The sequence below is a fragment of the Giraffa tippelskirchi genome, chromosome 9 (assembly GCF_054371585.1).
Source record: "Giraffa tippelskirchi isolate mGirTip1 chromosome 9, T2T-mGirTip1v1.2.pri, whole genome shotgun sequence".
In the NCBI taxonomy this organism is placed as follows: domain Eukaryota; kingdom Metazoa; phylum Chordata; class Mammalia; order Artiodactyla; family Giraffidae; genus Giraffa; species Giraffa tippelskirchi.
The window spans coordinates 46,414,839-46,427,679 of NC_137283.1; the positions used below are offsets into that span (position 1 = coordinate 46,414,839).

Here is a 12,841-nt window from a genome sequence, read left to right on the forward strand (position 1 = left end):
TAAATATCTTTTATGTCTTTGTAGCTGCACGATATGAAGAAGGAGAATCAGAAGCAGAGAGCATTACTTCATTTATGGATGTTTCAAATCCTTTTTATCAGCTTTATGACACAGTTCGGAGCTGTCGGAATAACCAAGGGCAGCTAATAGCTGAACCTTTTTTCCATTTGCCTTCAAAGAAGAAATATCCTGATTATTATCAGCAAATTAAAACACCCATATCACTACAACAGATCAGGTAATATATCATTTACATTACTCAGTATACATCTGTTTTCTTGTGATTGAGCCTGTGCATGTATCCTTCATTTCTAAAATGGATAAGGATATAAAAATGTTTTTCACATGTCTAGAGTATGCTTAAGTTATCACACCAGTGTAAATATGAGAAACAAATTTGATTAACTACAAATTACATTCTTTGTATTATATACAGTAGTGTCAAGAGACAAATAAATGGAAGGTATCCCAGCTAGTCATTTGTGTGTCAGATTATGGATTATAAAAAAGTCATGCAGCTCAGAATTTAACTGTTCATTTTCTTATAACTGTGCAAAAATTTCTCTTCTTATTCCTTTTATTGATATTTTAATCACAACAGTTTACCTGCATTTTAAATTTTGTATCTTTGTTTCCCTTTTGAAGGGTCAACTCTTAGGACATCTAGTCAGTAGACTAGATATCCTTTCTAAGGATGCACGCTGAGCCAGTCATGCCCCATAGGAGCTGGACCACCTTCCACTGTGCTCTTCATCAGAGCAGCAGGGAAATCTTGAGCAGTGCTGACCAGTAGCACTTTCTGTGATGATGAAATGTTACTTTATCTGTACTGTCTCTGGTAGCCACTCATCACATGTGACTGTTGAAAGCTTGAAATGTGGCATAATGAAACTAGATTTCAAGTTTTACTTTATTTTGCTTTAAACAGACACATGTCACCACTGTATTGCACAGCACAATTCTAGGAAGATGTGTTAGCAGAAGGAATATAAGCAAAAAAAAAAAAAAAGGGAAGGGTAGGGAGGAGCTCAACAACATGGCTGCATAGACCATCTTCGTTGTGCTGGGGCTTGTCATGCTTTATTTCCTGTTCTGGCCTTTCCTTCCCACTCCCATCCTTGATTAATATCAGACTGATAAATATCTGCAGATTTGTTATAGATTGTCATCTATTAATACTAGTTTAGGTTCTCTGTTGTTCTTTGTGGGTGTTGAGAATATCCAGCACGTTATCCTTGAAGTTAGCATGAATAAGTCTAAGGCTGTAATTTAAACTCTTGGTGCTAGCCTCAGGTAGTGAGAGCTGAGTATGTGCTTAGTTGTTTTTTTTTTTTTTTTGCTTCATCCCAGAGAATCAAATGTTCTATAACATTCTTATCTTTGTAAGCACTACATGGGATCTATATATGATTTTAGTAAATTTTAAGGAAAACTTTACATGTGTAGTGAATGATGTATCATTCTAAGAGCAAAGTCTAGAATCTCTACATTAATTCTGTGAAGCTGTACACATAATGTGGTTCTTTACCTAATATTGTTTTTGTGACTTTGATGGATAGCAGACAAGTGCTTCAGTCAAGCTTTAAAAGTCTGTCCTGTCTAAAACCATATAGCGTTAAGGCAGACTGCGATGCTTCACTTTGTAGCAAGTGTACAGGGACTTGTAATAGCCTTAGTGTTAGTAATAGCCTAAATGTCTGAAACAGCTATTAGAAGTCTTAAGACTTAAAGTAAGTCAAAACCTCAGTATTAAGCCATTGTGATTAATTACAAATGTTTGTGTTGGAGGAAGAGTAGCAAAAGGACTCTAACATTAATCTGCCTCTCATTTACCATCTTAAGACTGCGCTTCAGGGAATTCCCTGGTGGTCCAGTGGTTAGGACTCAGCACTTTCACTGTGGGTCCAGGTTCAATTCATGGTTGGGGAACTAAGATCTCGCAAACAGCACAGCACAGAACCGCCTGCCCCCGACCCCCCCCTAAAAAAGGGACTGCTCTTCATTTCCCTTATGCAACTCCCCTGGAGATTAATGTTTATTATTCTACATGTTCCTTTTTTTTTTTCTACATGTTCCTTCATGTAGTTGCCAGTACTTTCTATTTTCTTTAACTCTTATCAAGAAGAATGACCTCTTATTTTCTGAAATGTGTAGCTCACCATGACTCTTCATTACGGTAGCTTGAAACCTCCCTGATTTTTATCTCTTCCTAGGGTTTGCATGTAAGGGCTTCCCTGGTGGCTCACTGGCAAAAAAAATCCACCTATGAATGCAGCAGACAGCAGGTTCTGTCCCTGAGTCGGCAAGATCCCCTGGAGGAGGAAATGGCAATCAGCTCTAGTATTCCTCCCTGGGAAATGCCATGGACAGAGAAGCCTGCTGGGGTCCTCAAGTCCATGGGGTTGCAAAGAGTCGGACACAACTTAGCGACCGAACAACAGGGTTTTCATGTAGCCAATACCAGGATTTTCCCCTTAGGAGTTTTGCTAATATGTTTGCTTTGTAGTTGACCACCTTACTAGGTTCTCTTATTGCTTCTTGTAGTGTTTTATTCTTTTGGGTTTTCAGTTAAATTATCATATTGTCTAAATATAGTGGTGCTTTTGCTTCTTCACTTTATATTTGGAAATTGTCACTTCCAGGCCTCTAATCAGTATCACTGGTAAACTACTTTGTAATGTTTGTCAAGATTTTTGCACTGAACTTTCAGGAAGGGTGTTTCTGCATACTCAAAATGGAAGGTTCTATCTCTGTGTTTGTCTTTCACAGAACAAAGCTAAAAAACCAAGAATATGAAACTTTAGATCATTTGGAGTGTGATCTGAATTTAATGTTTGAAAATGCCAAACGCTATAATGTTCCCAACTCGGCCATCTACAAGCGAGTTCTAAAACTGCAGCAAGTCATGCAGGTATAATTTCTTGGTTTTGCTAAATTGTTGTATGTATAATTGAGTGTGTTAAGATATGTGATTTTCCTCCAGCAATGTCATATCATTCATTTTAGCCACAAGTACTACTGAATATTTTTTTTTAATATATTTTTAAGAACTTTCAGGACTATGCGGAGTAGAAATAATAGTTTAGACTGGGTTAGCTTTGTGAATAGAAGAAGCAGGGATTTGTCCCTGGGGAGTAATTTTAGGGTTATCAGGATGATTCCCTCCAATCACAGATGATATTCTGCATTCAGATTTTATTTATTTGGTTCTAGACTCAGTCTCTGTTAAGGTAATGTTGGTTCTATGAGAAGGGACATCTTTAGGCTAATTAATCATTGTACAGTGTCCATGAGTTGATTGAATTATTTCTGAGAGCACACTTTGGAGGGCATCTAAGGCCATGGATCATCTCAGTGTTTTGAGAAAAAAGGGCATAGATATGAAATACAAATTGTGTCTACCTGTCAGTTTTGCTAGAATCTTCCTGGAAAGAGAATCTCAGAGCAAGGAAGAACAAAAGCAATTTTATATCACCTGTAGAATCTCCAGTTTTGGATGGTCAGCTGTGTGATCCATGCTGAGGATTTCAGTATTTTGTTTTCAGTACTCTGTGTGTATTCCCTAAGTCTGCTGTTGTTGCACTTTAGCTCTCTTTGGCAGAAGGTATTTAAAAATGCATGTGTTGAAAAGTAGATCTTATTTCACCTCTCATTTTAAGCTTTCTTCTTAGTCACACTGTTGCTTAAGTCAAGGGTGCTAAAGGCTAGCTTTTTTTTTTTCTAATAAATTTATTCATTTTAATTGGAGGCTAATTACTTTAAAGGCTAGCTTTGACTCGGCTTTACTGAAATACGGCCACCAGTGCAGGATGCCCCAACAACTTGTCTCAGTGCTTTGAACGAGTTGGTGTCCTTTGGAGTCTTAAATTCAGTTTCGCTAGAGTTGATTCCTCAACTCTCTGGATCCATTTTTTTTAATCTATTTTTCTGTCATGCAAACTTTTGTTAAATTGGATTATTGAAAATGTTTAATGACTTCTTTTTGATTTTGAGTATTCTACGTGTGGTTGTATCTTTCTGCTTGAATCTGATGTGTCTAGCTCGTTAATATTCATATATTCTAGAAGTGCTCAGCAGAATGAGCTCGACTCTTGGGGTCTGTTCTGTTTTAGGCAAAGAAGAAAGAGCTTGCTAGGAGAGACGACATTGAGGATGGAGACAGCATGATTTCTTCAGCCACCTCTGATACTGGCAGTGCCAAAAGAAAAAGGTATGTGCTTTTCATATAACTGGAGACTTCGTCTCAGTTTCTGTTTTGTTTCGGATTTAAGTGCAGAAAATTGTTTCTGTAAGCTGTCAAGTATGAATTATAAGATTTAAATACTTTATAACATTTAAAAATTCATTTGTTAATTGTATGATTAGAGTTTTTTTGGTAACATGTTGTTTTTAGGTAACATATTTAAAAATAATTACTTGTGTAGCCTGGTGAAACATGTTATTCTTTTTGCTGTCCAGGTTATTTTGTTTTAATGTGGCATTGTAAGAAGCCCTTTAAATCTAATTTAGGTAATTTCTATGTGGTGATTTAAAAAAAAAGTCAGTCATTATTCTTATCCCTTTGTTTTTCCTTGTTAATCTGATCTTTATTTGCTATTTTAAGGATGTCATATTATAAAGTACCAAGTTATAACTTCTTATAGTTCATAACAGGTTAAGCTAGATATTTGTTTTTCTTTTCTTTCTAATCTTTCTCTCAACTTCCCTAACCCTTCCTTTTTCTCATGGGTTTTATGGAAGGGGACCTTACTGTGAGATTCTGAAGCTGGACTCCTGTAAAGAATCATGCAAGACCATCTCTTTTGTCTGCGCCTCCCACATGGAGTTTCTCTGGCTTGATCTTTGTGGAATATCGTATTCTTCCTGAGCCTTAACTGTCTCACCATCTTTGTAATAGCAGGGAGGAAACCTTAAAGAAAGAATAAATTCATCACTAATAGCAAGGCCTGACAGATTCAAAATTGAATGAAGTCATTAGTAACTATTAATGCAGTTCTGTTCATGTATTGTAGATCCACTGACACTAGAGAATTAAAAAAAAAAATGGTTTAGAAAAGAAGCTGTCTTGTCTTTCCCTATAAATAGCATTTGGGAAATTTTTTTTTTAGCAATGAAAATAACTTTGCTATGCCATGCCACGGTAACTAAATTGATTGGTGTGCCCTGAGGTGTGAGTCTCCTCCATTACTGGCCTATGAATTTCATCCTTCCAAGTTCTTAATTCCTTGTTATACCAGGGACAACGGAGGAAAAATGTGAGACCAGATCAGAGACATCAAATCAAGAACATCTTTGAGTGTAATTATATAACTACTACAGCATCACCTGTGTTTTCCAGATCAGTCACCAATCAAAGATAAAAACTTCTCAGGCAAAAGAAGGTAATGCAGGCAAAAGTGATGGTACAATTAGTGCCAACACTGAATGACAAGAGAGATCTTAAACTAGTTGAGTGTTAAGAAAACAGTTTCAAGGAAGCATTAGCCCAGGCCAGATCCTTAAAAAATCTCTATGGCTTGTACTTTGTGGGACAACCCAAGTAGATTAAATGAAAGTTATTACTCTTAATTAAAACCTCCCATAAAAAGAAAGCTAAGCATTATGTTCTCAAAATAATGAAATCCCACTTTAGAGAAAAAGTCTTTTCATGCACAGGTTTCCTAGGAAGTGTTTTGTTTAATGAAGTGAAAAATACAAGTAAGAGAAGAGCAAATATAAATCATAGCTAAAGCAGTAAAAGAACATATCTGGGTTTGAAATACAGGCATGAGCACACATTAAGAGGTTGAGAGAAGCAAGTTCTGTACTTTGGACTGTGACAAAGGAAATACATAACAAGCCTTTTAGAAGGTAGTTATGTTAAGAGGTTTTGGTAATAAGAAATGGACTCCTCCAGAATTCAGGTAAACATGACAGCCTAGTAGGTTAAGTTAAGCGTATCCAGAGAAGGCAGGGCCAAGTTTTCCAAATACTACTTGACTCTGAAGTATTGAATACTGTTCTGTCTTTGCCTTATTTTTTTCGTATCAAATATTGTGAAAAAAATTACCGCGGGTATGTTCTCTTCATTCTGGGAATACGTTCTTCTCCCCAACCCCTCTACCCTAAAATCCACCTGCTGTCTTCCATGTTGAAATGTTCCAAGTATTCTTAAAACCTTTTATCCTTTGGATTGAATAATCCTCTTTTTCTCAACCATATTTGGTTTATACATGACCTCCAATGTTGCTTATTTTGTTTCTCTTCACATGTAATGTTTGTTTCTGCTTTCCCAGGAACACTCTTGACAGTGAGATGTTGTGTCTCAGGAGGCTATCCAGGTGTGCAGTCCTTTTTTATGCATAAACATGTTTTTTTAAAGTGTAACTTCCGTGGCATGGTCAGCACTGATTAGGCGAAAAGTGCAGTCTTAAGCATGTGAAATAATGGTTTTTATTTGGATGCCAGTTTATCTTATGAATAAAGAAAACAGTATAGTTTACGAGTATAGTTAGTAAAATTAACTGAGAATTAGCCTAGATGTAGTCAGGACCCTTAATTTGTTGCCAGCTTTGCCCGGCCGGGGCAGCAAGCCCCTGCACCAGTCATTGTGGCTGTGCTTCTGCAGCAGAGGTGGAGAGGCTGAGAATGTGGTGGCATTGGTTGTGTCCAGGGGCTGGCGGGTGCGGATTTCTTTTCAGGAATGTCTCTTACAGACTGGGGATGGTGGAGGGATCAGAATCAGTGTTGATAATCCAAGTGATAGCAGTCTGTGTTGGTGCCTATGCATTGGGTTAGTGCTTCTTGAGCATGAATACATTTCTTTAGTCTCTGGTCTTGTTTGTGTTTTATTTCTTTAAAGTCATCCATTCTTTTGCATGTTACTTATGATTTTAAAAACAGCCCTTCAGTTGCCATATGTAGTCCTAGTAATCATCTTGTGGTGCTTTTATTTTCACCTCTGCCATCTGGCATTCATGGAGTGTCAGTTGCTTGCAGAACACCAGACTGTCCTCTTACAGGTCATAAAGGAAAAGTTGAGTCATCATCTCTACCTTCCTGGAATTTACTGACCGGTAAATGAGGCAGATTGAAAACAAATGAAATTATGTGGGAGCACTGTAGTAGAATAACAGTGTGAGGCACACGGTTGTATAGTTGTATGGAAGTGTTGTGTGATTGCCCAAATAGCTTTTGGAAATGTGATTTCCCTATCATGCTTTTCTTTGAAAGTTAGATGTTTGAAGTTATCTACATTTGCTACCATACGTAGTCCACTCTGTACAATTACTGTATTAGTAGCTTCTTCCTACTGTTTTCCTTAAGAAAAGTTTTCTTAATTGGTAAATTTAAGAAAAAGACCATGGATCGGTATTTCTTTTACATGATTCATAGTTTGAGGCACTTGGTTCTGAGTAGTAGAAGAAGAAACAGAAGTGTGGAGTGCCGTTATAACCCCATACTCAGGACCCTGACTGCCCAGGTTCAAATCCTAGTTCTTATTAGCTCTATGATTTGAACCTCCTCACAATTTCCTCATCTGAAAAAAGAGTTGATGACAAAAACCTACATAGGATTGCTGTGAGGACGTGATTGCTTAATATGCCTGAAACTCACAGAACTGGGCCTAAATATTCACTGAATGTAGCTCTGATTATTTTCTGGAGGTATTTCTTATTGACATCAAGACATGGTAGATTTCATTTTGTTTTTAGCCAGATGTTATTAGACTGGGAAAGTCATTAAGATGAATAAAAAGATTTTGCTCTTTGAAGATGAAATATAAAAAGCCTTGTAAAAGAAGGAACCTTTGGGTTTACTTAGCTTCATAGCTCGGAGAAGGCAATGGCACCCCACTCCAGTACACTTGCCTGGAAAATCCCATGGACGGAGGAGCCTGGTAGGCTACAGTCCATGGGGTCGCTAAGAGTCGGACACGACTGAGTGACTTCACTTTCACTTTTCACTTTCGTGCATTGGAGAAGGAAATGGCAACCCACTCCAGTGTTCTTGCCTGGAGAATCCCAGGGACGGGGGAGCATGGTGGGCTGCCGTCTATGGGGTCGCACAGAGTCGGACACGACTAAAGTGACTTAGCAGCAGCAGCAGCAGCAGCAGCAGCAGCTTCATAGCAGGCACCACTAGAGATCTAGGACCAGGGAGGTAAGTGCCGGGAGACCTTGAAGCCTGTGAGCTGGATTGACTTTGATTAGAGGCCCTTGGTAAGAGCTGGCTTTTTGTCATTTACTTGTATGATAAAAGCAGCCTGGTGATTATTGCTGATTCAAGTCTCAGTTCTGATTACTCACTTCATGGCCTTAGGTATTCACTTAAGTCTCCAAGCCTCTGTGTCTACATATCCAAAATTGGGGTAATAATTGTACTTGGTTCTTAGAGTTTGAGGATTAAATGATAAGTGCTTAGCACAGTCCCTGGCATGTGGTAGAAGAGTTATCTGTAACTGTAAATAGGAATCTTTTGTGTATATCAAATACAAATATGTAATAAATAATAGCTCCATAGTAAAAATAATGATAAGTTTTAAGAAAGTGGTCAGCCACAAACTATGAAGGTTAGGACTAACACCATGGCATGAAAAATTAAAAGAGAAGATCATATCTAGAAGGGCTGTGAAGGTCCTCTAGGACTTGGTGATAAACTAAGAGAAGCAAAAAGTGACATTGATTCCAGTGTTTTAGGCTGAGTTTGGGTGTCAAAAGGATGGTAAGGTGGTGATCTTGGAAAATCAGGGATTCAGAGTGAAGCCTCCACTAACTCATGATCTTTTTGCAAATTAGAAAAAGTACCCACTTCTCAAGACACTTGACATTCATTTATTGGAAAATTGCTGTAATATAATGACTTTGTTAGCACAAGACCATAGTGCTAACAAGACCATAAACTTCTAAAATTGTTTAACATAACAGCATCTGTGATCTGAATTGATAACCTCTTCAGTATGACACCCTTAAGTGCATAATGATGAACAACCCTGGTTTTGGACCCTCTTAAGATTTTTCTTTACCTAAGTATGTTCACAGGCCCTAATTAAAAAAGAAGAATGAGTGTGTTAGTTACCAGGTCTGGGATTTAATTATGCACCTTTCCCAAAATAGGGAAGAGTGAACAAACTGTTTACAGCCAATAGTCTGAGGGAGGAAAAGAGGTAGGATGAATAGAGGGGTTCTGAGATGAATCTAAAAATCAAAGTGGCAGTGGCATTTGAAAACAGTAAACAGAAAGTATCAAATAGGGTGATACTGTAGCTGTCTTTTTGTAATGTAGGGTTTATGTCATTTCAAAAGTGTTTGAAGTTACTTTCAGAAGTGTGAACATAATAAGATTCAGCATCATATTGGAAAAGGATAAAGCAAATATACCAGCCACTGGAGCTAATACAATTATAAAAGAATATGAAGTTTAGCTCTGAGTTTTTTCTGGCAGTTAGATTGAAAGTAATGGGCCAGTGGTTCTTGGTTTCAAAGGCAATATAAGGATCTGGAAAAATGTAAACAAAATAACAAAGCTGGATTAGTTCAGAGAAGATTGTGTGACCCTAATAACAAAAATTTTGTTTGCCTTTGAGGATGGAAACCAGTTACACATCACTCTCTTAAATGAATCATACAACTGGAGAAACCATACTATTAGTGTTAAAAGGCCTAAAACAGTAAAGGTCAACTATTAGAGCAGTTATCAAATTCTGTGATATCAAATCCAGGTTCTGAAGTTTTTTCTTTAGCGGCTTCTTGAAGGCTAAAGACATCCAGTCTCTGCCCAGTTGTGCAGAGCTCTGCGATGCTGGAGCTTTGTCCCGCCTTCCCCTTCCGTTATTCACTTGTTGAACAACGGAAGTTCTCCTGAACTGAGAGAGTTGTTCCCGTCTTATCATCTCCTGAGGATGCCTCTTTGAAGAAATAGTTACCACTAGATGAAACTTCTCTTAGATCGCTGTCATCAAACAATCACTTACTTGACACAGACACCAAAATACTGAGTGAGAATATGACAGGAATGATTCCAGAGCCACCAGTGGAAATGAGCAGTCCCAAGTGAAGACACAGGTGACAAGGATGATCGCAGCTCTAGGCAATGGAGTCCTTTGTGTCTCCTAATTGGATCATTTTCAGGGTGCCTTGTGCTCTATGATGTTAGGAAGATAGGCATTTTTGAGACTTTTAAAATCTTTACATAGAATATTTATTTATTTTCTCACCTGTTATCCTTTATTTGAGTTTTCTTTTTTAAAAAAAAGCATATTGAATCTCATGGAGAGAATATCTGGCCTTTGTCTTCTTTATGACCCAGAAGTAGGTTGAGTGGCCAGAGGACTAGAGTAGATCCATTTGGCCACATAGTTTGCTTCAGTAATGAACTTCCTTCCATTTGTAAGATAGGAACTGGATAGAAAATATTTACCTCCAAATGCTACATTGTGCCCTTTTAGTAAGTGTTGAATAGAAATTAAGTCACGGGTTATTTATTTTTGTTACCTACCTCAGAGACTGATGGTTTGCTGGTTCAAGTCTGGCTAGTCTTAGATATCTGTGTCCTGAGGGACGTATAAACAGTGGGCCAGAAATCATATTGGAAGATCATCTCTTCTAATAATTCATTAATTTCTAATAATTCATTGGACAACTCCCCTTGGGCAAGTCATTTAACTTCTCTGAGCCTGTTTCCTTAATAATTAGGAGGCTAGCCCATATGTTCTATGTTCTCTTACGCCTTTTTGTCACTCAGGTTCTAATCTGTAGTCCCTTGTACTTTGTCCTATAGTACTAGGACATCTATTTCCTAGCATAACACTCACTGGGGGAATTTAGACAACAAGAGAGGGATTCATACTCAAGGATGAAAATTTACTCAGGAGCTTAGGTGAACCACAGACCATTTATTCTTTAAGCTAGGCTGGGATTTTGGAATAATGGAGGGAAGGAGAAGGGACTGACTGTGATAGGATAAATGCCTGAGACATTTGTACCCACTGTAGAGAGACTAGTCTGTCAGACAGCATCCCTTTGTTTTCTAGTAACCAGGAAATGCAGGTGTTCAGGAGTGATTGTCTTAGGAGATGGAACACTTCTTTTTGTGTGTGTTTGTTTAAGGGAGAACTGTTGGTAACAGGGAATCAGCAGTTTTATTCCACTTTTGCTCTGTTCTTCAAAAAATTGATAATAGAATTTCATTTTCTTTGGTGTTAGACAATACTTTTTTCAAGCATTGCATTTCATAAATATTCTAAACAGATTTGTCTGGTGTTCTTAGGTACTCCTGCCAGAGTCACTGTGTTTTAACTATTTTGGAAAATTTCCTAATATTTGCTTATAGCTTCCAGCATGTTTACTGTGTCTGTGCCATATATAATAAATAAATTGTAATCATTATGAAACACCTGTCCACAAGATTAATTTGTTTTATTTCATATTCATTCTTCTATCAAGAAAACTGAACCTGTTCTCATTTTTCCCCTTTCTCCCTTCCAACAGTAAAAAGAACATAAGAAAGCAGCGAATGAAAATCTTATTCAATGTTGTTCTTGAAGCTCGTGAGCCAGGCTCAGGCAGAAGACTTTGTGATCTGTTTATGGTTAAACCATCCAAAAAGGACTATCCTGATTATTATAAAATCATCTTGGAGCCAATGGACTTGAAAATAATTGAGCATAACATCCGCAATGACAAATATGCAGGGGAGGAGGGAATGATAGAAGACATGAAGCTGATGTTCCGGAATGCCAGGCACTACAACGAGGAGGGCTCCCAGGTAAGGACACGTGGGAATCCTGACTAGACGCCTAACTTAGATGATTCTTCTCAATGACTAGCTTAATATTTTGTCTTTCCTTAATTTTTTAAAATTGGAGGCAGGACATTGTAAAGGTTAAAACTTTATACCCTGTACAGTTACCCCTCATTGCCTTGGAGGAGGGGATTGGTTCCGGGGGTTCCCAGACCCCTGCAGCACCAAAATCCATAGATTCTCAAATCTCTTGTTTGATATGTCATTACAGTTGACCGTCTGAATCCACAGATTCCATGGATTCAGACTGGCAGCTGTAATCTGACATCTTAGATTTGAGTCCTGTCTTGCTAATCCCTATGTAAGAAACTTTTCTTTTCTGAGCCTCATCTGGAAAATGGGGTTAATAATAGTACTTGCATTAGGGTTGTTGTGGGATTAGAATGAGCTCATGTTTACAGAATATGTTACATAGTGCCTGGTATTCAAACACTAGAGCCAAGGACATTAAAATCTTTCATCATTATTGTTACTACTAGCCTCAGTTGCCATACTTGTGTAAGGATTGTCCATAAAATGGTATAATTAGATAAATAGAATGGGAAAGACTAGAGATCCCTTCAAGAAAATTAGAGATAACAAGGGAATATTTCATGGAAGGATGGGCACAGTAAAAGATGATGTGGACTTAACAGAAGCAGAAGATATTAAGAAGAGGTGGCAAGAATACACAGAAGAACTATACAAAAGAGGTCTTCATGAGCCAGTTAACCACGATGGTGTTATCACTCACCTAGAGCCAGACATCCTGGAGTGTGAAGTCAAGTGGGCCTTAGGAAGCATCACTACAAACAAAGCTAGTGGAGGTGATGGAATTCCAGTTGAGCTATTTCAAATCCTAAAAGATGATGCTATTGAAGTGCTACAGTCCATATGCCAGCAAACTTGGAAAACTCAACAGTGGCCACAGGACTGGAAAAGGTCAGTTTTCATTCCAATCCCAAAGAAAGGCAATCCCAAAGAATGCTCAAACTACTGCACAATTGCACTCATCTCACACGCTTGCAAAGTAATGCTCAAAATTCTCCAAGCCAGGCTTCAACAGTACATGAACCTAGAA

The 12,841-nt window shown here is 38.0% G+C and overlaps 1 protein-coding gene across 36 annotated transcripts in view; it reads left to right on the forward strand.

Annotated features, from left to right (window-relative positions):
* Window positions 1-12,841, forward strand: part of PBRM1 (polybromo 1) — a 104,720-nt gene that overhangs the window by 38,319 nt on the left and 53,560 nt on the right. For 31 of the 36 annotated variants that reach the window (XM_081525082.1, XM_081525083.1, XM_081525067.1 and 28 more), the window contains 4 exons: window positions 25-238; window positions 2,770-2,911; window positions 4,113-4,210; window positions 11,469-11,745. In XM_081525082.1, coding sequence (XP_081381208.1) covers window positions 25-238; window positions 2,770-2,911; window positions 4,113-4,210; window positions 11,469-11,745 — 731 coding nt within the window. Of the gene's footprint in view, window positions 1-24; window positions 239-2,769; window positions 2,912-4,112; window positions 4,211-6,275; window positions 6,321-11,468; window positions 11,746-12,841 lie in introns of all 36 variants that reach the window. The other 5 variants (XM_081525091.1, XM_081525077.1, XM_081525090.1 and 2 more) reach the window with 1 other exon arrangement.